At 39.9% G+C, this 25488-nt stretch overlaps 1 protein-coding gene across 2 annotated transcripts in view; it reads left to right on the forward strand.

Annotated features, from left to right (window-relative positions):
• GNB4 (G protein subunit beta 4) overlaps positions 1 to 25488 on the forward strand; it is a 60405-nt gene that overhangs the window by 14943 nt on the left and 19974 nt on the right. For both annotated transcript variants that reach the window (XM_017877226.1, XM_017877231.1), the window contains exons 2-4: positions 16615 to 16713; positions 21877 to 21915; positions 23334 to 23440. In XM_017877226.1, coding sequence (XP_017732715.1) covers positions 16657 to 16713; positions 21877 to 21915; positions 23334 to 23440 — 203 coding nt within the window. In that variant the 5' untranslated portion in view covers positions 16615 to 16656. The remainder of the gene's footprint in view (positions 1 to 16614; positions 16714 to 21876; positions 21916 to 23333; positions 23441 to 25488) is intronic.

Consider the following 25488-nt stretch of genomic DNA (forward strand, 5'->3'; position numbering starts at 1 on the left):
ACGGAGTCTCTATCACTCAGGCTGGAGTGCAATAGCGCAATTTCGGCTCACTGCAACCTCCGCCTCCTGGGTTCAAACTATTCTCCTGCCTTAGCCTCCCAAGTAACTGGGATTACAGGTGCCGGCCACCAAGCCTGGCTAATTTTTGTTTGTTTGTTTGTTTGTTTGTTTTTGTATTTTTAGTAGAGACAGGGTTTCACCATGTTGGCTAGGCTGGTCTCAAACTCCTGACCTCAGGTGGTCCACCTGCCTTGGCCTCCCAAAGTGCTGGAATTACAGGCATGAGCCACCATGCCTGGCTATACCATGTTTTTACTGTTCTTTCTATGTTTAGATGTGTTTAGATACACAAATATTTACCATGGTGTTAAAATTGCCTGCAGTATTGAGTATGCAGCACAGGTTAGTAACCCAGGAGCAATAGGCTATATGCTATAGAGCCTAGGTGTATAGTAGGCAATACCATCTAGGTTTGTGTAAGGACACCCTTTGATATTTGCACAGTGATGACATTGCCTAAGGACGTGTTTCTCAGAGCATATTCCCATCGTTAAGTGATGCATGACTGTATTGTTACTTACCTGTTTTTCCAATGGATGAATGTTTCTGATGGGGTGGGTTTCTGTGCCTAGCACAGGGTAGGTATTTAATACATGTTTGTTGAGTGGAAGAATGAATCACATGATGATTTAGGTTGACAGTAGGACAGAATAATACTCATTTCTTATGTACTTTTAGGAGTATAGGTGAAAATAATAGGAACAATGCAGAAGAAAATCCTTTCGAAAACTTTCCCAAAGTGTTGACTGGAAGAGTTTAAACGTATTCATTTAAAGCTGCTATTGTCTTTCTCCCTCCCTCTCTATAGATACATATCTAGATCTGTAGATCTGTAGATCTAGATATCTACAGATCTAGATATATATGGGAATTTTTAAAAAATACACTGAAAGAATAGAAACATATCAACACTATACTTAAGACACGTACTCTGCATTAGGTTTTAATTCCATAAATTCCTATTCATTTTTTATTTTTATGCATGAAATTTTACTGGGTAATGGAATTTACCATCCCTGTTAAGATTCGGCATTGATGACATATCCTGTTCAATGTCGTAAGCCCGAATTATTAACCCCAAATGGACCCATTTATGATACACGGAGAAAGAACTTGTTTTTCTTCTTGGTCAGTTTGCGCCTGTACCGACTCATCACATCGTGCTTGTTCAGAAAACGTAATCACAAGTTCTTTCAAAAATAATGAAACATGTAAAAGTCAGCTGGCGTTTCAGAATCTAAGTCCCTTTTTAATACATGAAACACTTTTCTTGGTGAGTGGTTTCTCATTTCTTTGCTACTTTAACAAAGATTAATTCTTTTAAGCCTTAATTTTTTAAAAAATGGCTCAAGTGTCTCTTTTTTTAGGTAGCATGAATATTTCAAGATAAAAGGAGACAGCTTGGTTCCTAACTAAGCCTGTCCTTCCCGACCTTGGTATTTATTTCATTCTTATGGTTCTTTAAAGTAAGACCAAAGGAGGTATAGCTGCTCCCTGAAAAATCACAGTTCTGTTTGATGCATTGTTTCCATCAAGGAAAGAGAAGATAATACCTGAAATAGGTCAAGGAATTAATTGTTAATGATTTCTGTGTACAAGTGTTTTAAGTTGGGAGCGTTGCAAAAATTACAATTTATATAGGAACTTCTCCTTTTCTGAAGCCATTCTTCAGAAAAAAATTTCAAAATCATCACAATTCAGATACGGGAAATTATTTTGCTTTGTTTTCAAATGAACTAAGAACGAGAATAATTTTTTTAAAATCTATATTCCTTTTTTTTTTTTTTTGAGGCAGAGTCTCACTCTGTCACCCAGGCTGGAGTGCAGTGGCCGGATCTCAGCTCACTGCAAGCTCCGCCTCCCGGGTTCACGCCATTCCCCTGCCTCAGCCTCCTGAGTAGCTGGGACTACAGGCGCCCGCCACCGCACCCGGCTAGTTTTTTGTATTTTTAGTAGAGACGGGGTTTCACTGTGTTAGCCAGGATGGTCTCGATCTCCTGACCTCGTGATCCGCCCGTCTCGGCCTCCCAAAGTGCTGGGATTACAGGCTTGAGCCACCACGCCCGGCCAAAATCTATATTCCTTTTAATGTGTAAATCAAAGAAAAAAACTGAGACAAGTCTCAATCATTTTGTGAGGTTTATTTGCCAGAGTTAAGGATGTGTGCCTGGGAGACAGGTCTATGCTTATCTTTGAAGATGATTTTGAGGGCTTCAGTATTTAAAGGAGAAAGGGCAGCATGTTGGGAAATACACAATTTTCATGTGGGAAGTGGGAGGGGAAAATATCATTCATGCCTTTGTTTAGATCAGCAAATCTGTATTTTTACATAAGACAACATAGACAAATAGGGCAGAGGAAGCAATGAGATATACATTTGTCTGAGGTGAGCGAAGGGATGATTTGAGTCCTGTCCTGTGTCCCACACCTGTGAAGATAAGCTATCAATTGACATTGCCATTGTAAGCTTCAGCGGAACTGCTTTAGAGTAGAGATCTTGGAGCCCATAAGGATTTCCTTGTGGGGCAAAGTGTGAGGGAGGTATGTAGCTTTTCATCTTTGTAGCCATCTTATTTAGGAACCAAAATGGGAGGCAGGTTTGCATGACCCAGCTTGACTTTTCCTTTAGGCTTAGTGAGTCTGGGGTTCCAAGATTTAGTTTCCTTTCACAGATGTCTTTATGTTTAAGTATTTAGATGTTTTATCTGATTAGGAAGATTATATAAGTGCCAGTTTAGTGATATTTAGGAAGTGATTAATGCATGAACACACATTGTTGAACTTTCCTCCAATCACACGATCTTAAACTGCTTGTGTAAATAAGAGCTTAGACCAGTGAATCTCAAACTCTAGAGAGCTTCAGACTCACCATGAAGACTTACTAAAACACAAATTGCTGGGCTCTACCCTCAGGGTTTCTGAGTCTGTAGTCCTGGGAAGGGATTTATGAATTTGCATTTCTAACAAGTTTCTATGTGATGCTGATGCTGCTGGTCCCCACACTGTGAGAACCATAGATTGAAACTGTTTGGTTAAATTAGTGGTTATCAACCCTGGTTCCGCCCTTACACACTTGAAGAGTCAAGGCCTTAGGGTGGGTATGGGCCACAGTGGCAGGTGCTGCTGATGCGGTGGGGCAAGTATTTAAATCTTCCAGGATGTGGATGTAGTTTGAGAAAGCACTTCAAATGATTAGTTGTTTTCTTCCTATTCTCTCTCCCGCTTTGAAACCACTCTCCTCTACCCCTCAGTACGAGAGTCCTGGTGCAAATGAAACAGTGCTCATGGATTGTTTTAGTCCTCTCCCAGAAAATAAAACACAGCCTTTACCAACAGTTGCCCAGTGCTTCTTAAGGAGTTCAGTAGAGGAAGAAGTAGTTAAATTGCAACGTAACTGAGGTGTGAAGGCCAGGAAAGGACTTCCTTCTGGTTATTTCTTTTTCCACTTTTGTTTAGAGCACTATAGTATTAGATCCATCGATTAATCACTGTAGATATTAGCCTGAGTAGTGTTCATGGTTATAGCTTCTTCATGTATTTCCCTTGCTGGGCCAAATTGACTTAAATTTCCAAAGACATTAAAAAATGTGTATTATTTAATTCCCAAAACAATCCCGTAGGGGTAGAGATCCCCACTGTGCAGATGAAGGAATTGAAGCTTAGAGTAAAGAATTTCTGGGGTCACCCTGTAAGTAGTCATCTCTGGCTCCTTTAGGTTGTGTGAAGTTGGCTAAGGTCCATAACCTCCATGTGTAAAGTTTCCTTATCTGTGGAATGAGAATGATACTGGTACCTACCTTCTGAGGTTGTTTTGAGAACTAAATAAAGAGTTACTACACAGAGTTGTATACATACACATAATAAATGCCCAGTAAATGTTATCTCTTGGTTGGCTAACTCCTAGTTAGTACTTTTGAAGTTCAGGGGTAATCCTGCCTTTTCTCTTTTTTTTTGAGATGGGGTCTCACTCTGTTGCCCAAGCTAGGGTATAGTGGCACAATCGTAGCTCACTGCAGCCTTGACCTCCAGGGCTCGAATGATCTTCCCACCTCGACCTCCCAAAGCACTGGGATTGCAGGCAAACGCCACCACACCTGGGTGATTAAAAAATTTTTTTTTGTAGAGATGGATACCTGCCATGTAGCCGGGCTGGTCTTGAACTCCTGGCCTCAAGTGATCTGCCCACCTCAGCCTCCCAAAGAGCTGGGATTATGGGCATGAGCCACTGTGCCTGGCCTATCTTGCCTTTGTGCCAGGTGATCCTCCTCATGTGTATTACAGGTCAGTCTCTTAACAATTTAGAAACACCAAATACTCTTGAAAACTACAGGTTTTTTTTTTTTTCCTTTTCATAAATCGTTTGGTGGCAAAACCTTATATGACCTAAACTCATTTGGTGGCACAGTGCGACCTGAACTGTAATAACGTGAAGCTATCGCTTAGTCTGTTTTTGTTTTTTTGAGATAAACTTGCTCTGTTGCCAATCAGGAGTGCAGTGGTGCAATCTTCCGCTTACTTCAACCTCCGCCTCCCAGGTTCAAGCGATTCTTATGCCTCAGCTTCCCAAGTAGCTGGAACTGCAGACTCACGCCACCATGCCCTGCTGATTTTTGTATTTTTAGTAGAGACGGGGTTTTACCATATTGGCCAGGCTGGTCTTGAACTCCTGGCCTCAAGTGATCTGCCCACCTTGGCCTCCCAAAGTGCTGGGGTTATAGATTCTTAGTCTGTTTTTTTCCTACCTCGTATGAGCATGCTTTACATTTTGCTGCAGAAATGTTAATTCTTGACTCTGTGGGTGCTGCTCTGGGGTCTGGTTGTGGTGGTATGCCAATACAATGAACATACCTTTCTAAAACCTGGGAACTTCCAAATTCTGAAATATATCTGGCCCTAGGGTTTAGGGTAATGGATTATGGGCCTATGTGTGTATGTGTTTATACGTCTGTCTTCCCTTATAGACTGTAAACAACTTGAGACCTGGGCCTCAGATTTATTCCTATGTAGCCCCAGTTCCTGGCACATTCAGTAAATATTTGGTGAGAGAATAAACCCTACCAGGACATAACAGTTAGGTGAAGGGAAATAGACTGGAGAGGAGTGCCTTATTTATTTCCTGGAACACAAAACAGCCTGCCTTCAGTTCATAAGAGGTTGAACTATTTTACTTTAGGGGTATTTAAAAATGCTCAATGTGATGAGTAATTTGGTAGCAAAAACAAAAAACAAGATAAAAAAAGGTTAATCCCGTATGCTATAATTTCAGCATCTGCGACTTCTGTTTTCCTCTCTTATCCACTTGTCCCATGCAGCTGTAGGGTTTTGACTAACTTCCTGAGAAAGAAAGCCACGTGGAGATGTCTGTGTATGGAATACTTGGGGTGGGTGGGCATGTGTGTTTTAAAATGTCTTGGTTCAAAGAAAAAACATAAAAGCTTTAAATATTGTACCTGATTCATTATGGTTTTAAAATTGTTTTATAAAGTATAAGAAATAATACATTTGTATTGCAAAAGAAAAGTAGNGTTTTCCTCTCTTATCCACTTGTCCCATGCAGCTGTAGGGTTTTGACTAACTTCCTGAGAAAGAAAGCCACGTGGAGATGTCTGTGTATGGAATACTTGGGGTGGGTGGGCATGTGTGTTTTAAAATGTCTTGGTTCAAAGAAAAAACATAAAAGCTTTAAATATTGTACCTGATTCATTATGGTTTTTAAAAATTGTTTTATAAAGTATAAGAAATAATAAATTTGTATTGCAAAAAGAAAAGTAGCATACTAGAAAATTTATAACAAATTAAAAATTATGAATAGACTTTTAGAGAAGCAAAAGTTGATACTTACTTTTATTTTATTTTATTTTATTTTATTTTATTTTATTTTATTTTATTTTATTTTGAGATGGAGTTTCACTCTTATTGCCCAGGCTGGAGTGCAATGGCATGATCTCAACTCACTGCAACCTCCGCCTCCTGGATTCAAGTGATTCTCCTGCCTCAGCCTCCCGAGTAGCTGGGATTATAGGCATGTGCCTGGCTAATTTTGTATTTTTAGTAGAGACAGGGTTTCTCCATGTTGGTTAGGCTGGTCTTGAACTCCCAACCTCAGGTGATCCGCCTGCCTTGGCCTCCCAAAGTGCTTGAGATTATAGGCATAAGCCACTGCATCAAGCCTGTACTTACATTTTTTAAGTACAAATTAAAGTAACAATTTTTATGGCTTATATGAGCTTTCATGATCAGTATGAAACAGTAGCTAGGAAATACTTGTATTTTCTTGTCTTGTACAGATTAAAATGTGTTCACTAACACAGCAGTATAATTGTACAGCCTGCATAATGCCTTGCTTCAGTAAAAGTTCTGTGGACATTCTAAGACATGGAATGAGAAGGCCATTTGAATTATGCAAGTGTATTTTTTCCATTTTATTTAACAGATTGGCTTGGATACAATGGCTCATTAGTATCTTTTGATATTTGTAACTGGTACAGCTGAACTCTTAAAAGATAACTGATACGCTGCTTTCTGCTCAACAACGCTTTCACTATGTGATAGTTATTTAAATGTTCAATGAATCGAATATTCGTGTTGAAACAGTGCTTAATCAAGAAGTTACGGTGACAAAATAAGAGCACTGTGTTTATGAAACAATTTCTATTTAATTATTGGTTTAAAATTGCCTTAGCGATATTAATGCCGCTTTGAAGATTATAATAAGCAGCTCCAATGTGATCTTGAGCAAAAAGCACTATTGGTTGAAATTCGTTGACGATTACACTGTGCACTTCTGTGTTTTTTGTTTGTTTTGTTTGTTTTGTTTTGTTTTTTTGTAAAAGAAAGGGATGGTGTGTGTATCTCATATTCCTCTTTAGCTTTGCTTCCTCCCAAGAGGGAAGTTTCCTAACTAGCTTGATGAAGATAGAACCCTGGACACATAAATCAATATTTAAATGAATGGAGGAGAAGGACCCATAAAGGTAAAAAGAAGGAATAATTAAGTACAAGGGTAATCAGAGACGTATGGGTTCATGAAAGCCTCAGGAATAAAGTTTCAATAAGAAAGGAGGATCATTAGATTGAGCAAAGAGGTCTTAAGATGCCCTTTGAAAAGAGGCCGTATGACAGAGTGGTAAACAACCTGGGTTTCAGAGTCATATGGTTGGATTCAAATCTGAACTCTGCCTCTAATCTTAAGCAAGTTATTTAACCTGCCTAAGCTTCATTTTCTTTTTTCTTTATTTTTATTTTATTGTTCCCAGTGGACTTCAGGTGCAAGAGTTGGATAAATTATTAATATGCTCACCTTTGATTCCTATAGCACTCACTTTTATATATTTATGTTTGCTTGCTTATTTTGTTTGTTTATTTTTAAGAGACAGGGTCTCATTCTGCTGCCCAGGCTGGAGTACAGTGGTACAGTCATAGTTCACTGCAGCCTTGAACTCCTGGGTTCAAGCCATCCTCTTTTCCTCGGCCTTTGGAGTAGCTGGGACTACAGGCGTCCACCACTCCACTGCATCCAGCTTGTGTGCATTCTTTTTTCCTTCCTTCCTTCCTTCCTTCCTTCCTTCCTTCCTTCCTTCCTTCCTTCCTTCCTTCCTCCCTCCCTCCCTCCCTCCCTCCTTCCCTTCCCCTTCCCTTCCCCTTCCCCTTCCCCTTCCCTTCCCTCCTTCTTTCCTTCTTTTCTTTCTTGCTTTCTCTTGCTTCCCTGCTTTCTTGCTTTCTTTCTCCTTCCTTCCTTCCTTCCTTCCTTCCTTCCTTCTTCTTTCCTTCTTTCTTTCATTCTTTAACAAGAGTCTTGCTCTGTTGCACAGGCTGGAGTGGAATGGTGTGATCTCGGCTCACTGCAACCTCTGCCTCACAGGTTCAAGCGATTCTCATGCCTCAGCCTCCCAAGTATCTGGAACTACAGGCACACACCACCACATCTGGCTCATTTTTGTATTTTTAGTAGAGACAGGGTTTCACCACATTGGCCAGGTTGGTCTCAAACTCCTGGCCTCAAGCGATCTTCCCACCTCGACTTCCCAAAGTGCTGGGATTACAGGTGTGGAACCACTGCGCCTGGCCCATTGTGTGCATTCTTAAGCAATGTATCATTTAGTTGTAGTTGTTTTTTGAGTTTTGTAAAAGGGGTATGATGCCAGTATGTGTCTCCTGGAATTTGCTTTTTTTCTCCCAATATTATTTTAAAGATTCATCTATGTTGCATGTAACTGTAGTTCATTTGTTTTCATTGCTGTATAATAATTTACTGTGAAAACACTACAGTGATCCATTCTCCTGTCAGTGGGCATTGGTGTTCCAGTTTATTGTTATTATAAGTAGTGCTGTATGAACACTGTTAAATCCTGTGCACGTGTACTTTAGATTCCTTAAGGCTTATATATCCAGAAGCAGAACTGAATTGTCAGGTTGAAAGATGTATGTGTCGTCACCTTTGTTAGATGTTGCCAAATTGCTTCCCCAAGAGTTGCCCCATGGAATTTGTCCCATTTCTACAAACTTGCCAACCCTTGGTTGAGATATAAAATGTTTTTAATCTAATAGGCATGAAATTCTATCTTATTTTAATTTGCATTTCCCTGATTCCTGAGGTTGAGTGTCTTTTCATTTGTATGTGGTCATCTGCAGCTTTTCCTGCTGTGGTTTGCCAGTTCATATTTTTGCACGTTTTCCTATTGGATTGTTAGTCTTTTTAATGATTCATTTGAAGTAATTACTTTTAAAGATCTAGATGCTAATTCATTATTTGAATTTTAGCTTACAGCTATCTTTTCTCAGTCTGTGACTTTTTTTTTTTTTTGGTGTTTTGTTCTTTTGAGGTATCTGTGTTCTCATCATAGATACCTTGTATTTACCCAACTGAAGCTGCTTGCTTCCCCCGCCCCCCGGCCTTTAGAGACAGGGTCTCTTTCTGTTTCCCAGATTTGAGTGCAGTGGTGTGATTGTAGCTCACTGCAGCTTCAAATTCCTGTGCTCAAGTGATCCCCCCACTCAGCCTCTTGAGTGGCTGAGACTAGAAGCATGGACCACCATGCCCAGCTGGAAGCTGCTAGCTCTTATAGTTGATCTTTTCTCGTCTCCCCAGTTTTCTCATATGTAGGGATAATTATAAAAATCGTCAGCAGTGGATGTGTCTGTGTGGTGGGGCTGGAGGGTATAGCTGGTCATTGAACTGTTAGTAAGTCTTTGGGGAGATTCTGCTCCCCTATGTTGAAAGCTTTTTTTTTTTTTTTTGAAATAACATGCTTGATGCCTCTTTGTCTTCATCTTTGGGGCTCATTTATCAGGTCTGTGTCATTGGGAGAAGTCCCACTCAATTTTCTGTTTTGCGTGTAACTAGTGTAGATGAAAAACTTTCTGTCTGTAAGCACTTCCTGTTTTTGTGATTAATTCAGGAAAAGTCTGATCAGTCAGAAATTATTTTTTTGGTTTACTCCCTTCTCAGATTGGGATCTTGATTATTTTAAACTTTAAATAAGGAACACTGAATTAATTGATGCTGCAGTTAGTCTGCCTGGCTAAGACCCAGTGGAGGATTTCTTCGGTAGTGGGTGACTGTCTTGCCAATCCCCCGCTCCCTCCACTTTCCATATTTTTCTTTTCCTCACATCACAAAGCTTTAGACATCCTTTTGCCACTTCCCTGATTTCTGTTTCTTATTAAACTGTGGATGTAAAGGAACTGCAGGAGGGCAAGTGGTTAGACGACTTTCTTTTCTACTGTCAAAGTGTGTCGCTAGAGAGATTCCCTTCCCTGAATTTACCCATGCTTTAGATAAACAGCCTGAGGGAGCTACTTACTAAACTATACCTGATGTAATAGTATTGTTTCCAAGAATTAAAAAATTTTATAGTCATATTATGTACGCACATTTCAATACACAGTTTGGCCACTTTGGATCCTTACCTTCAAAACGTATTTACTAGGACCTGCCATATTAGGCTTCACCTGGGGCATCCTATGGCCTCGTTTTACCCTCATCAGCCTTTAGGCTTGTCTGAGAGTAGTTTATAATCTATTGGTCTATGCTAGATTCATGCTTTATTGGTATTCTCAGGAATCCAACAGTTGTTGGCTGAGAAGAAAAGATCACCAAAAAAATCTGTGTAATCAGAATGTTCTCCCTCCCAAGTGACAAAATGAATCAGTTGTGTTTTTTTTAAAGAGTGAAAAGTTAGTTCCTCCTTTTAGCAGCAGAAAGGAAAGGGGAAAAAAGGGCAGCTTTGACATTTCTTTTCAGACATCCGAAGAAAGGTTGCGGTTGTCTGGCACAGGCATCACAAGGGTTCTGATTTTGCAGCTTAGCAACATTTCTCAGACAGCCCCTTGCCTTATAACTACGCTCCCTCTCCATCATGCCTGCCCAAACATAGCTGGAGCCTGCTGGACATGAGGTTTGAGAACTCACAATTTCATGTGAGAAAGTGGGGTCATGTGTAGGCAGTTCTCTTTAAAAGTCTTTGATGAAGGGAAGGAAAAAGGACTGTAAGTGGTGGTGCAATGTGGAGTCAAGGAATTTTTTCTTTTTTCTTTTCTTTTCTTTTAAGGGAGAGACTTGGGCGTGTTTAACTGCTGATGGAAAAGACCCAATTGAAAGTGAAAGGTTCCCTCGTAGATTGTCTGATGGATGAGAGTGAGGGATTATAACTGTATAGTGGACAAATTAAGCTGTTAACAGCTGAACACACTGAGGAATCTTAGCTTCACTGACAGTGGCACAAAGAAACATTAAGTTCATCCTGATGTGCTTTAGTATGAAGTCCACAGCATTACCTGGAAGGATTCTTGCCAAATATATTGAACCTAAATATAATCTAGCCAGTAGATCTAACACCCTTCCAGTTTACAAGCAATCAGTATAGAAGATAAACAAGTTAAACAGTACCATGGGAAGTAAACAGAATGGGTTACATCCTATAGGACAAGTGATTTAGTCTTTTTTTTTTTTTTTTTAATTGAGACAGAGTCTCACTCTTCACCAGGCTGGAGTGTAGTGGTGCAATCTCGGCTCACTGCAGCCTCTGCCTCCTGGGTTCAAGTGATTCTCCTGCCTCAGTTTCCCAAGCAGCTAGGATTACAGACACATGCCACGATGCCTGGCTAAATTTTTTATATTTTTAGTAGAGACGGGGTTTCGCCATATTGATCAGGCTGGTCTCGAACTCCTGGCCTCAAGTGACCCACCCACCTTGGCCTCTCAAACTGCTGGGATTACAGGTGTGAGCACCTGCACCCGGCTGATGATTTAGTCTCTCTAATAAGTGAATGTCAGAAAGTGCAAAAGAGTGGGCAAGAGATGGATTCTTCTAGATGGTGGAACAAGAGACATAACTAAATGTATTATGTAGTTCTTAATTGGATCTGGGTTTGCACAAATCAGATGTAAAAAGACATTGGTCAAAGAGTTGGGGAAATTTGAAAATCTCCTGGGTTTTAGATATTAAATAATTTCTGTTAATTTTGGTAGTTATGATAATGGTATTGTGGTTTGGTAGATATTTTTAGAGATGTATAGTGAAGTATTTAGGGCTAAAATGTCTTGATGTCTGTAATTGACTTTAAAATACTTCAGCAAAAACAAAAGATAAAGCAAATACAGCAAAAAAAGTTAATATTTTTTAAATCTATGTGATGAATATTAGAGTTGTTCAGTCTTTGTGTTAGAAAATTTTATTAATAAGGCCGGGCGCGGTGGCTCAAGCCTGTAATCCCAGCACTTTGGGAGGCCGAGATGGGCGGATCACGAGGTCAGGAGATCGAGACCATCGTGGCGAACATGGTGAAACCCTGTCTCTACTAAAAAATACAAAAAAAAAAAAAAAAAACTAGCCAGGCGAGGGGGCGGGCGCCTGTAATCCCAGCCACTTGGGGGGCTGGGGCCTCAAAAAAAAAAAAAAAAAAAAAAAAAAAAAATTTTATTAATAAAAAGACTAAAAAGAAAAAAATGTAAGAGATTGAATATACTGGAAGTATAAGATTACTTAAAAGGTGAGAGTTTAAATCACTGGTGGAGGGGCTGGGCATGGTGGCTCATGCCTATAATTTTAGCACTTTGGGAAGCCAAAGTGGGAGGACCAATTGAGGCCAGGAGTTCAAGCCCAGCCTGGGCAACATAGCAATACACCACATCTCAAAAAAAAAAAAAAAAAAATTAGCCAGTCGTGATAATGCATGCCTGTAGTCCCAGCTACTGGAGGAGGCTGAGGTGGAAGAATTGGGTGATCTCAGGAGTTTGAGGTTACAGTGAGCTATGATTGTGCCGCTGCACTCCACCCTGGTTGACAGAGTGACACCCTGTCTCAGAATGAATCAATAAATGAATGAATAATAAATAAATCGCCAGTGGAGGAATTGGCCCAAACAGGAGAGAAGTCAGCTATTCTATTATAGTTTAAAGGAAGGACTAGGTACAGTGACTTATACCTATAATCCCAGCACTTTGGAAAGCCGAGGTGGGGGGATCACTTGAGCCCAGGAGTTTGAGACAAGCCTGGGTAACATGGCAACCCTGTCTCTATCGAAAAAGAAAATCAGCTGGGCGTGGTGATTCCCGCCTGTGGGCCCACCTACTTGGGAGGCTGAGGCTGGAGGATTGCTTGAGCCTGGGAGGTTGAGGTTGCAGTTCACCACCACTGCACTCCAGCCTGGGCAGCAGAGTGAGACCTTGTCTGTCTGTGTCTGTGTCTGTCTGTCTGTCTGTCTCATTCACACACACAAAGAAGGAAGATGAGGAATATGATGAGTCAGTTATGTATCTATAGCTTTGTATAGTAGTGGAAAATTGAAAAAGTTCATGTCTGATGGCTTCTACTTTATGATATAGATGACAAGGTTATCTGCTGCAAGAGGGCTTGTGAGAAGGTCAAAATTTTGAAAAGATTGCAAATGAATTTAAGTATTTGATAGCAAAAGTGGAAGCAGTGCATACAAAGCTGTGTAGGGTTGCCAGGTAGTTTTGAGGGCCCAGTTGAGATTGGTGATGTGAATTTGTAGTAGAACTGATATGCCCCATTGTTTGACTTTCTCAATCAATGTTCGGCCACTTGAGTGCTCGCTGAAAGAAAGTAGGTAGCTGATTTCATCCAGGGTTTTGCTTTTGCTGTTGAGTGTGACAAGATGGAAGGGCAGGCAGTCTGGGGTACTGTGAAAAGGCTTGAAGTGCTGGATCTAGAATGCCTGATGAAGTACTGGATGAAGCCTGGTTAAGAAGGGATGAGCCACAAACTCACTATTTTCCACATTGGACCCCCTCATCTTTTTTCTTGTGAACATATCCATGACTGCAAAGGGCCTGGGATCTTTACCTACTTACAAGTGAATAAATGAGTCTGTTACTGTTTCATGAGACTCCTTGGTCAGACACAAAAGATTTTATTATTCACGGGGAGTAGCATGGTGTGATCCTGCTTTGTGTTGATTGCCTATGTTCCCCAGTGCCCACAGGGTGACACAGGTAGGCCCAGATGGATGCTGCACATGCATTGGATTTGCATCACAGCCTAGAGACACTGAGCTTGGGGGTTTTACCCCTTTTACAGTAAATAGAAGTCATTCTGCTCTTCGTCTCCTGAGGAGACATTGTCTTATTCCTTGAGGTTGCATGTTGCGAAACAATCCTGAGAGATGGCCCAAGTAACAGCCACTAGGGACTTGTATTGTTGGCATTCCCAGCCAGAATGTGCAGGAAGGGCCAGGGTCTGTGACAGATTGCCTCTCCCGTCATCCCATCGGTGCCCCATCCACAGAGTGATGGCAGTGAGGGAACTGCTTTTTGTTTCCCATTTCTATTCATGGTACCTCCATCCTTAGGGGCACTCAGCCTGGAAATTCTCATTTGTTTGGTACAGATCATAGTCTATCCCAAGTAACTCTTACTACAGGTAGCTCCTGCTTTAGAAGGTTACTGGTATGTGTGTGTGGCTTTGGGAAGGACAGCAGTGGGATGGGTAACAGATAATTTTTAATATGCTTAAAAGTTCTGAGACCCAGGCTGGGCTCAGCGGCTCGTGCCTGTAGTCCTGGTGCTTTGGGAGGCTGGGGTAGGAGGGTCGCTTGAAACCAGGAGTTCAGGACCAGCCTGGGCAATATAGCTAGAACCTCATCCCTACAAATAATAACAACAACAATAATAATAGCTGCAAATTTTCAAAAAGTTCCGAGGCCCGTTGATAGTTCTTTCTAGTATGTTAGCAACTTAGTAGGAGGGATGTAAACTAGTTCTGCTTACCCCAAATTTTTTGGAACCCTAAAAATAAAGAGCTATCAAAATCAATTAGAGTTCTAGGACTTTTGGGCCAGGGATATCTCAGGAATGGTCAGCAAGGGCAGCTAAGGTTGTGACTTTAAAGAGCCTGCATGCTGCTTGTCTTCAGTTCAGCAGAATGGTATTCCAGACCGGCTGTAATCTGTCCAGTCGGGCCCTCTCTGAGATGCATACTAAATTGTTAAACAAGCAAACTTTATCAGGGAATGGTTAGGACTCATAAATAAAAGATAGAAAATTTGGATAAACAGAGAAATATGCCACAATATTAAATTGGAAATGGAATATTAGAATGATTTTAGTTCTTCTGGAACTGTTTTATACCTTAATGCCATTCCAATCAATCCCAATACATTTATTTTTTAATTGGACAAAATAAATACAAAGTGAATTCTGAAAGAATAAATAGATGCTGGTTTCTTTTTCTTTTTCTTTTTTTGTCTGAACATAATAAACAGATATTTCTACCATAGTTGATGTGATTGTAGGATAGACGCCAAAAACAAATTCTCTCTCATGATGGGAATCAATCTTTTATAGGAATTTGAACTTAGGACAGTCATTTTGGGCTATAATCTTGATCTAAAAAGACATAAGCTTGGGTTTTGTACTTAGGGGAGCAGAAAAAGTCATTCTGTAGAAAGAAAAAAAACCAAGGAAGATAAGAGAAAAGAGACCAGGACAGGTAGAGAAAGAATACTCCCAGTTTCTAGCCTCTAGTGTCTTTTTGAGGTAGTAATATTCCTGTCTTTTGGTTCTCTGATTCATCCTAAATCCTTAGAATGAATATTCCTTTATTTGTTAAGCTATTTCAGGTTGCTTTATTTACTGGAGACCAAAGTATCTTAAGTGATGGGGATACAACAAAGAATAAAGCAGAGACCCCGCCTCAAGGAACTTTACATCTCTCTTTTTTTTTTTAAAGACAGAGTCTCGCTCTGTCACCCAGGCTGGAGTGCAGTGGTGTGATCTCAGCTCACCACAGCCTCCACCTCCCAGGTTCAAGCAATTCTTGTGCCTCAGCTTCCTGAGTAACTGGGATTACAGTCATGTGCCATCACACCTGGCTAATTTTTGTATTTTTGGTAGAGTCGAGGTTTCACCATGTTGCCCAGGCTGGTCTTGAATTCCTGGCCTCAAGTGATCCACCCACCTCGGCCTCCCAAAGTGATGGGATTACAGGCGTGAGCCACCACGCCTGGTCCTTTACATCTTATCAGAAGGAAAGAGATCACAAATAAGTAAATACTTGCTAATGGTGTTGAGTCTTATAGTGAAAAACAAGACAGGGTAAGAGGAGCATGTTTGGGTGCATGTGTGCTATCAGCAAAGGTCCTGCTGAGAAGATCACATTTGAGCAGATATAAGGGAGCAAGGGATTAAAATATCAGGGACAAGATCTATCCAAGCAGAGGCAGGAGCAAATGCAAAGACACTGAGGCTGGGGCCTGCTTAGCGTGTTCAAGGAACATCAGAGAGGTCTTTGAACAACTGGAAGAGAGTGAGTGTGAGAGTGGTAGATGAGGTCAGAGGATGTGTGTGTGTGTGTGTAATGATACAGGGCTCTGTGGGTCAAAATAGAGTTTAGTGGAGTGGAAAACCTTTGGAGGATTTAAAGTGACTTGTATTTTCAGAGGATCTCTAGTTGCTCTAATTAGACCAGAGAGTGGTCGAGGGCAGTAGAAAGGAGACCAGGTGAGAGAGATGATCATGGTGGTGTGGACCCAGACAGTAGAGAAGTGGAGGAAATCAGAATTAGAACCTGGATAATTTTTTAAGGAATAACTGACATGATTTGCAAATGGATTCGATGAGGAGGGTATGATTAAAATAGGACTGCTCCCAGATTTTTAGCTTAAACTATTGTAAGTAAGGATGGACTTGCCATTTCCTGAGATGGGGAAGGCTTGGGGGTGGGTGGGGTTCAGTTTTGAGGTACTCTTTGAGGTGCCAATCCAGACATCCAAGTGGGGAAGTCTCTTGGTGTCCTCTGAACTATTGTAAAATATTTCTCACTAGACTCCATTCTGGTGCCAATTCCCCATAATTCAGCCTTGAATACTACAACTTGCAATTTCTCCTCCATCGTCTGATTATGTTCTTGTATAAAACCCTTCAGTGAATAACCTCAATCTGTATTTACTAAGCATCTTTAAATTTCCTCAATAATTGACTACCTCCGTTGAATTTCAGAAGGTCCAAAAAGAAGTTATATGTCAGTGTTGTAAAACTAGATGAAGATGTAAATACAGAACTGAAGCTTTCTCTTGTTCTCTGTTTTTTAACAGCTGTTTTCACTCATTAGCTCCTGAGGTAAACAAATTGAAAAAATGAGTGAACTGGAACAGTTGAGGCAAGAAGCAGAACAACTGCGGAATCAGATTCAGGTAAAACCGTTTCATTTTGAAATGTTAACACTTATTTACAGGAATCTACAAAATTTGCCTATTTATCAGTCTATATTAAATGATTTCGAAGGCTAGAAATGGTCTTTTTTCTCTCACATGTGAAGTAAGAACGAAGGTCTATTTGTGTTTATCATGTCTCGAAAGAACTCTTCAAAATTCATTGTGAACAAGTACCTATGTAGAAGAATGGCCTCTATGAAAGACAGACATAATTCTCTCTTGATTTACATGGCTAGAATCATAGATTTTTGGTACAAAACAATAATGTAGATAGTGTCACAATGTAATATACTAGGAAAATATTAATCTGTACATTAGATTGCAGAAAATCATTAGGCTGGGCACAGTGGCTCATGCCTATAATCCCAGCACTTTGGGAGGCTGAAGCAGGTGGATCACCTAAAGTCAGGAGTTCAAGACCAGCCTGGCCAACATGGTGAAACTCCGTCTCTACTAAAAATAGAAAAATTAGCCGGGTGTGGTGGCATGCACCTATAATCCCAGCTACTCGGGAGGCTGAGGCAGGAGAATGGCTTGATCCCTGGAGACGGAGGTTGCAATGAGCTGAGCTCGTGCCACTGCACTCCAGCCTGGGTGACAGAGCGAGACTCTGTCTCAGAAAAACAAAACAAAACTATTAGTGGCAGAATCAAAACATGTCTGACACCTTTTACTCTTGGAATCAACTCAAAACAGTAAGGATAAGAAACAACTACAAACTCCATCTTTAACAAAATTAAAAGACACTAGATCTTCAAAGCATAATAGGATGGGGAGGAGTAGCCAAATGCAGTGAAGCAGCAGCACATGGAGATGCTCTGAGAGGAGGCGTCTGCGTGGGGAGCACTAAGAGACAGCACCACGGTCCCTTCTTTGGAACAATGGGAACAGATGCTTCCTTGGGCTTCATTAGCACTGAGAAATATCAAGGAAGGCAGAGCTAAAAATGAAAGGATATAGACATGCCATCTTGTAGGAAGCCTGGCGGGAAGCAGGGTGGAGGAAAGAGGCTTTGAGTTGTGAGTAGCCTGGCAGCTGCCTCCTCCTTTTCCCAGAGAAAAGTAAAGGCTAAAGCAACGTACAAGGGTAAACAGGGAGAATCTCATAACTTGGAACACAGCTGCGGCTTTTCCCAGTTTGAACCTCTCGCAATAGCTGTTTCTGAAGAATTTATCTAATTTAAAAGTGAAGAGTAGGCTGGGTGCAGTGGCTCACGCCTGTAATCCCAGCACTTTGGAAGGCTGAGGTGGGAGGTTTGCTTGATACCAGGACTTCAAGACCAGCCTGGGCAACATAGGGAGACTCGTCTCTACAAAAACAAACAAACAGAAAAACATCAGCCGGGTGTGATGGTTTGTGCCTGTAGTCCCAGCTGCTCGGGAGGCGGAGGCGGGAGGATTGCTTGAGTCCAGGAGTTTGAGGCTGCAGTGAACCATGAACACACCACTGCATTCTAACTGGACAAAAGAGCAAGACCCTATCTCCAAAAATAAAATCAAATCTCTACAAAAATGATACAAGAAAAGAGAAGAAAGGATTAGGAAAAACAGGGATGAATGAAGAACATTCACCAGAAAAGTGTTGATTCTGAGTGAAGTCATAACCAGACAGACATACTGCCAGGAATTCAAGAAAGTTAATTATTTCGATGTGAGTAAGAATTATGAGTTGAAACCTTAGGTATCTGAATGAGTTGAAACAGGTATCTGAACAAATTTCAGAACAAAGGAGAGATTTGTTTTGCCTGGGATACTCACAGAAGGCTTCGCAGGCCCATCTCTGAATTCGATGTTACTGCACCCACTAGAAGGAATTTCTGCCTTCTCTACTTTGTGTCACTTACTCCAATGCTGAACAGGAGCAGCTGATTGGCTAAACCACGTGGCCACATGCCCATCCTCACACCAACTCTGTGAAGTCGATGGTGTTACTTCATTGAATAGTTCAGGAAGCTGAGGCTCAGTGAGATTAAATAAATTGCCAAGGTAACAGATCCAGGATTCAGACCAGGTGTGTTTTGCTAGAACTTAAAGTGGGTTCTCCCAATCTTAGTTACTAATGTCCTTTCCTGCGGCCTGTGCTGTAGCCACGCTAGTCTGGTTCCCTGAACAGGCATTACTCTTTCTCATCTGTTACCTTTTATCAAATTGTTCCCGTGGCCTAGAGTTATACTACCTCTGAGCCAATTTTGCTCTTTGGAAATTCTGTTGAGTCCTAATCTTCCAAGAGCCCTCCACTTGGATTTATCATTTTTTTTTTTTTTAATTGAGATGGAGTCTCACTCTGTCACCCGGGCTGGAGTGCAGTGGTGCGATCTCGGTTCACTGCAACCTCTGCCTCCCAGGTTCAAGCGATACTCCTGCCTCAGCCTCCCGAGCAGCTGGGTCTACAGGCGCACATCACCATGCCCAACTAATTTTGTATTTTTAGTAGAGACAGGGTTTCACCATGTTGGCCAGGGTGGTCTCGATCTCTTGACCTTGTGATCTGCCTGCCTCGGCCTCCCAAAGTGTTGGGATTACAGGTGTGAGCTCTCGTGTCTGGCCAAGTTTCTTAACTTCATTGATGATCAGCATCTTTGCTGTGAAGCAAAAGTACCAGTACCCCACTTTATATGTTTCTGCAGAGGATTAAGTGAAATAACACATAGAGGACTTAGTCTACTGCCAGCAAGTGGCAGATTTTTACTCGTGCAGCATGTTGGACTTCTGTTATAGAGCTGATCACGGTCTGCCTTGTGTTGTAGTTCCTTGTGCACATTTGCCCCTACTATTTGTACCTAGATGGATAATTTTGTGTCTTAATCATCTTCATATCTCACTAGCATCCCAAGCACAATGTTGTGGGTGCAGGTGCTCACCAAATCATCTCCTCCCATGATTTCAAGTAGCCACATGTATGTAAAATACTACATGCTTTTCTTAGTTTAATTGTCACACTATATTTAAAAATCTTTCCGGCCGGGCGCGGTGCTCACACCTGTAATCCCAGCACTTTGGGAGGCCGAGGTGGGTGGATCATGAGGGCAGGAGATCGAAACCATCCTGGCTAACACGGTGAAACCCCGTCTCTACTAAAAATACAAAAAAAAAAAAATTAGCCAGGAGTGGTGGCAGGCGCCTGTAGTCCCAGCTACTCTGGAGACTGAGGCAGGAGAATGGCATAAACTTGGGAGGCAGAGCTTGCAGTGAGCTGAGATCACGCCCCTGCACTCCAGCCTGGGCAACAAAGTGAGACTCCGTCTCAAAAAAAAAAAAAAAAAAAAATCTTTCCTTTCTTCCTCCTCCCATCCAGAAATATAATCTATATTTTTACCTTACTATGGTGTAAATACATGGTATAATATATATTTACTATGTATTGTAGTAGATTATTTGTTTTAAATTTTAAAAAATGCAAATAGAGAAAACATTTTGTTATCTTGTGTAATTGTTATGTCTTTGATTTGGAAAAAAGTATGTATCATCTTTCTTTTGCACAAAGATCTTAACAGATTTTGTAATTCTTGTGGTGCTGGATGGTATGAATTCAGCCTTTAATTGGGAATACTTTATATTCTGTTTTTTTGTTTGTTTGTTTTGTTTTCCTTTCTTTTTTTTTTTTCAGAGACAGGGTCTCACTGTTTGCCCAGGCTTGTCTAAAACTCCTGGGCTCAAGCAGTGCTTCCCCCTCAGCCTCCCAAAGTGCTGGGATTATAGGCATGAGCCATCATGCCTGGCCTTATATTCTGTTTTATAATGGATAATAGTGTTCATAAGAGAGAGTTCTCAGTGTAAATAGAATCTTTGCATAATGTAATTTTGCACATAACTGCTGCTAACATATTTGTAGAATTCTTGTATTCCAACATGATATTTTAATTTTTGTTACCGATTTTCACTGTAATTCAATAATTTCCATTTGCAGTTTTTAAATAGTGTTACTAATATTAATGTAAGCCCAATGAGGGCAGAGATTTTTGATGTCTGTTGCTGCCTAGAATAGTGCCTGACACATAGTGTTCAACCAAGTTTTTTTAACAGCTAACTAAGTTTAAAAAGATAGTCTAAACAATGATAGTTCATTTTCATAAAGCTTGAAGTCAAAGAACCTTTTTTAAGAATTTGGTCTTCAACTCTACCATTTTTGGAACATGGTCCAGGCCCATCACTGTCATTTCTGGAAACTCTTCATTATAGGAAAGTGGGCTACATTATTCCTTACCAGATGAGGTCTTTAAACCCACATTTTGGCTAAGAATGAAAAAATCAAATCATATGTTTTGTGCCACTGCTTGGGAACACCCTTACTTAGAAATATTCTAAGTGGTTATAAATAGGTTGAAAGGGCAGCCAGAAAGATCATGTCCGCCATCCAGTGTTTGCTGTGAGTTGAAGCAGGCATTTGTCCCTTGGCTGACTGGAACAAGTTGTCCATTTGAGACATTTATTCAGCAAACATTGTGTGCCTTCTCCTTGCCCAGGAGTATGCAAGTACTTAAACACTGTATAGGAAAAAACAAAACTGAAGAGGATACTACTATAACCTTTGTGGAAAAAAGTTTCAGTCTAGCAGAAAGGATTTAATTGCATTTCTTATTTTTCTGTGTGTATAAATCCTCTGAATTTGTTAACTGATAAATTTGAAAAAACTGATTAAGTTTGGTTTAAAACTTTTTTTGTCTATTAAATATGTCTTTGCAGTCTTTAATTTTTTGTTAATTTCTGCTTCACCATCTTCCTTTTGATAATCCTTTTCAGTTTGTATAAAAATTTGAAGTCTCTCAAATTTTTATTGACATCTCTCAGATTTTGTTCAGAAGAGGCAAATCCATAGAGAAATAAAGTAAATTAGTGATTGTTAAGGGCTGTGAGAGAAAAAGGAATTAGGAGATATGGGGTTTCTTTTTTGGGGTGATGTAAATGTTCTGTAATTAGTGTTGATGGTTACACAACATTGTGAAACTAAAAACCACTGGATTATATGCCTTAAAATGGTTAAAATGGTTCAATTTACGTTATATGGTTTTTATATTAAAAAATTTTTTAAAGATTATGTGGTATAGTGAAAAGTAAATTATCAAATCTACATTTTCAATAAAAGTATCACTGTAGTCATTCCACAGGTTTCTAAATGCATTATAATCATCTTTCTTTACTTCAGGATGCTCGGAAAGCATGTAATGATGCAACGCTTGTTCAGGTAAAGTTTTGTTTTTCTTTATTTCATTTTGGTAACTCATAAAATAATTTGACATTGAGGCAAATGACAATCAGGTCCTTGTATTAGTACTTAATTGATAAAAGTTAAATGAAATCTCTGTGTAAAAGCACTTTGTAATTTGCCAAATGCTATACAGTGCGAGTGCTTTTAAAAATATATTGTTAAAATAGACGTCTATGGAAAATAAATGCTATAAAAATATACCAGCTATACCAACATGGTGAAACCTCATCTCTACTAAAAATACAAAAAGTTATCTGGGCATAATCCCAGCTAGTCGGGAGGTTGAGGCAGGAGAATTACTTGAACCCGGGAGGCAGAGGTTGCAGTGAGCCAAGATTACACCATTGCACTCCAGCCTGGGCGACAGAGTGAGACGCCGTCTCAAAGAAAAAAAAAAATTATATATATATATGTACATATATATATATATGTATGCATATGTATACACACACACATATATGTGTGTATATATATAGATTCAAGGCCAAGCACGGTGGCTCATGCCTGTAATCCCAGTACTTTGGGAGGCTGAGGTGGGAGGATCACTTGGGGTCAGGAGTTTGAGGCCAGCCTGTCCAACATGGTGAAACCCTGTCTCTACTAGAAAAAAAAAAATTAGCTGGGCCTGGTGGTGCCTGCCTGTAATCCCAGCTACTTGGTAGGCTGAGGCAGGATAATCGCTTGAACCTGGTAGGCAGATTTTACAATGAGCTAAGATCACATCACTGCATTCCAGCCTAGGACACAGAGTAAGACTCTGTCTCCAAAAAAAAAAAATTATATATATTTATGTACATATACATGTATATATAGATTCATATAGTTTATGCTTCTTTTTAAATAGTTTCTGATTCTTTTGGTATACCCGAATTAAGTGGTTTTTTTCCTTGTGAAAACTCGTAGGTTGGGAATGATAGTAAGCGGGGTTAAGAAAACTAATATTTTAAAAATCTTTGGAAGGCTTCATGTTTAATTAATGTTGATAATTATTATTAAGGAAGTATTTTATGTGCTTTACAAATATAAAATTGGCTTTCTTACAGTTAAAATTACAAATGTTTACTGTGATCATTTGCTACTAGATTTTATTTGTGGCTGGTTTTTTACTAAAGCATAGAGGTATATCTATTTTAGTTAACAGTCTGCAGAAGGCATTCTTATTATATATTTATATATATTATTTATAATAGCACATAGGATTATTTTAAACTAATCATAATTTTCATGAACATACTGATCCCATACCAGCTCTGTGGAATTATATCTATTAAATTACCTTCAATTACTATAAATATACTTTATGTTTGTTTTTTTCACTCCTCACTGTTTCTAGTTCAAGTTATCTCATGAACCATGACTAAGGTAAAGAATAACATTTTTGTTGCTTTCAAAAGATTACATCAAATATGGACTCCGTGGGTCGAATACAAATGCGAACAAGACGTACACTGAGGGGCCACCTAGCTAAAATCTATGCTATGCACTGGGGATACGATTCCAGGTTTGTACCTGTCATTACCTATCATTTTTAAACTGTCGCAGAATTATTTTCATTAAGAACTATCAAAAATAAAATAAAATAAAAAAATAAAAAAGTAACAAATAAAATAAAATAAAAAATGAAAAAATAAAAAATAAAAGAACTATCATTTGCATTTTCTTTGTTTAAAAAGAGTATATTCATGAAGCATTTGCAGAAAATGCATCTCAGATGAACGAACATGTTGCTTTCACTAAGAATATTGACTCTTTAAAAGTTAAAACATTTTTAATTTGGAATCCAGGACAACTGTTTAGAAGAGGATTCCTTTTCTTTGCAGCGGGACATTGCAGACATTCTGTGTTTTTTAAATATGCTCAGAGCATTTTTCCTGTGTATTAATCTTGAGATTTCAGTTAATAAGCAAATATTTATTCAACACCTTCTATGTGCAAGTTATTGGTTATTGCTATAGGTACTTAATACATAAATTCGCAAATAACGGAAATTACACCAAACAAAGTTATTTGTATTGAATACATCTTTTACTCCCTCGACCCCATCACAAAAAGGCGTGTACTTGAATGTGCAAGCTGACGGTCTGCAGGTGCACGGGCACACGCATGGCTGCCACCTGGCCTGCAGTTACAGAGATTGCTCATCACTGTCATTCACTATGTGTATAAGGCTACAGTGCAGCCTGTGCTTTTTCCATTATCTAGCAATAGCAGGTGTGTCTGCTGCCACAGTGATTTACTTGTTCCTTTGATTTGGTTAATCTTAATGGGAAATGGCTAAACCAAGAAACTTCTGTTTTTTAATAGAAGTTGCACATTTATTCTCTTCTCCCAGCAGACACTAAAATTGTAAAGTAGAAGAAGCCTCAATTGTTGCTCTAATTGGGATACTTGACCACAATAATATAGAACATGTGTCTCTTAGGAAGGATACATAAAAGTATACAATTGACAACTGACATAATGTCTTCATCTTTTCTTTTCTTTCTTTCTTTTTTTTTTTTTGAGACAGTTTCACTCTTATTGCCCAGGCTGAAGTGCAGTGGGCGATATCAGCTCACTGCAACCTCTGCCTCCCAGGTTCAAGGGCTTCTCCTGCCTTAGCCTCCCGAGTAGCTGGGATTACAGCATCCACAACCATGCCTGACTAATTTTCTATTTTAGTAGAGAGGGGTTTCACCATGTTAGCCAGCCTGGTCTTGAACTCCTGCCCCTCAGGTAATCCAGCCGCCTCAGCCTCCCAAAATGCTGGGATTAATCAGGTGTGAGCTACCACGCCTGGCCGAATATCTTATTCTTTTTCTTAAAGGAGTTTAAGATAAAATAACTTACCTGTTGATAAAGCAGATTTTTAATTCAAAATACAATAACATGAAACAGTGTTTATGGTTCTTGCTTTCCTTAAACATTTTCTCAAGACTGTTAATCTTCATAGAAAAATGAAACTATCACCCAGGAACCTATCTCACATAGTCTTCCCACCCATCGTATTGTCAGTCCATTACTTAATGTTCTCCTGAACTCTTATGCTGATGATGGCAATTGATTTCTAAAGAATTTTCTTTAGATTCCATCCTATACCCCACTATCAGATAGATCTTCCCTTTTGTAAAACCTTGTAGTGAGTGCTACCTGAGAACCTGATAATGTTGTTTACCTCTAGGGGAAGGTATATAACTGGGTGGCTGATGATAGACCCAGGAAGGGGCTTTTTAAATTTTTTTCTGTATATCCTTTTTTATTTTTTGAATTTTACACCATGGTGAAAAATAAAACTTCCAAACAAGGCTGGGCGTGGTGGCTTATACCTGTAATCCTAGAACTTTGGGAGGCCAAGCGGGTGGATCACTTGAGGTCAAGAGTTCGAGACCAGCCTGGCCAACATGGTGAGATCCCATCGTACCAGTTGTGGTGGTGCGCACCTGTTATGCCAGCCATTCGGGAGGCTAAGGCAGGAGAATCACTTGAACCTGAGAGACGGAGGTTGCAGTGAGCTGAGATCACGCCACTGGACTCCAGCCTGGGTGACACAGTGAGACTCTGTCTCAAAAA

The sequence above is a fragment of the Rhinopithecus bieti genome, unplaced genomic scaffold (assembly GCF_001698545.2).
Source record: "Rhinopithecus bieti isolate Rb0 unplaced genomic scaffold, ASM169854v2 scaffold_76, whole genome shotgun sequence".
Classification (NCBI taxonomy): domain Eukaryota; kingdom Metazoa; phylum Chordata; class Mammalia; order Primates; family Cercopithecidae; genus Rhinopithecus; species Rhinopithecus bieti.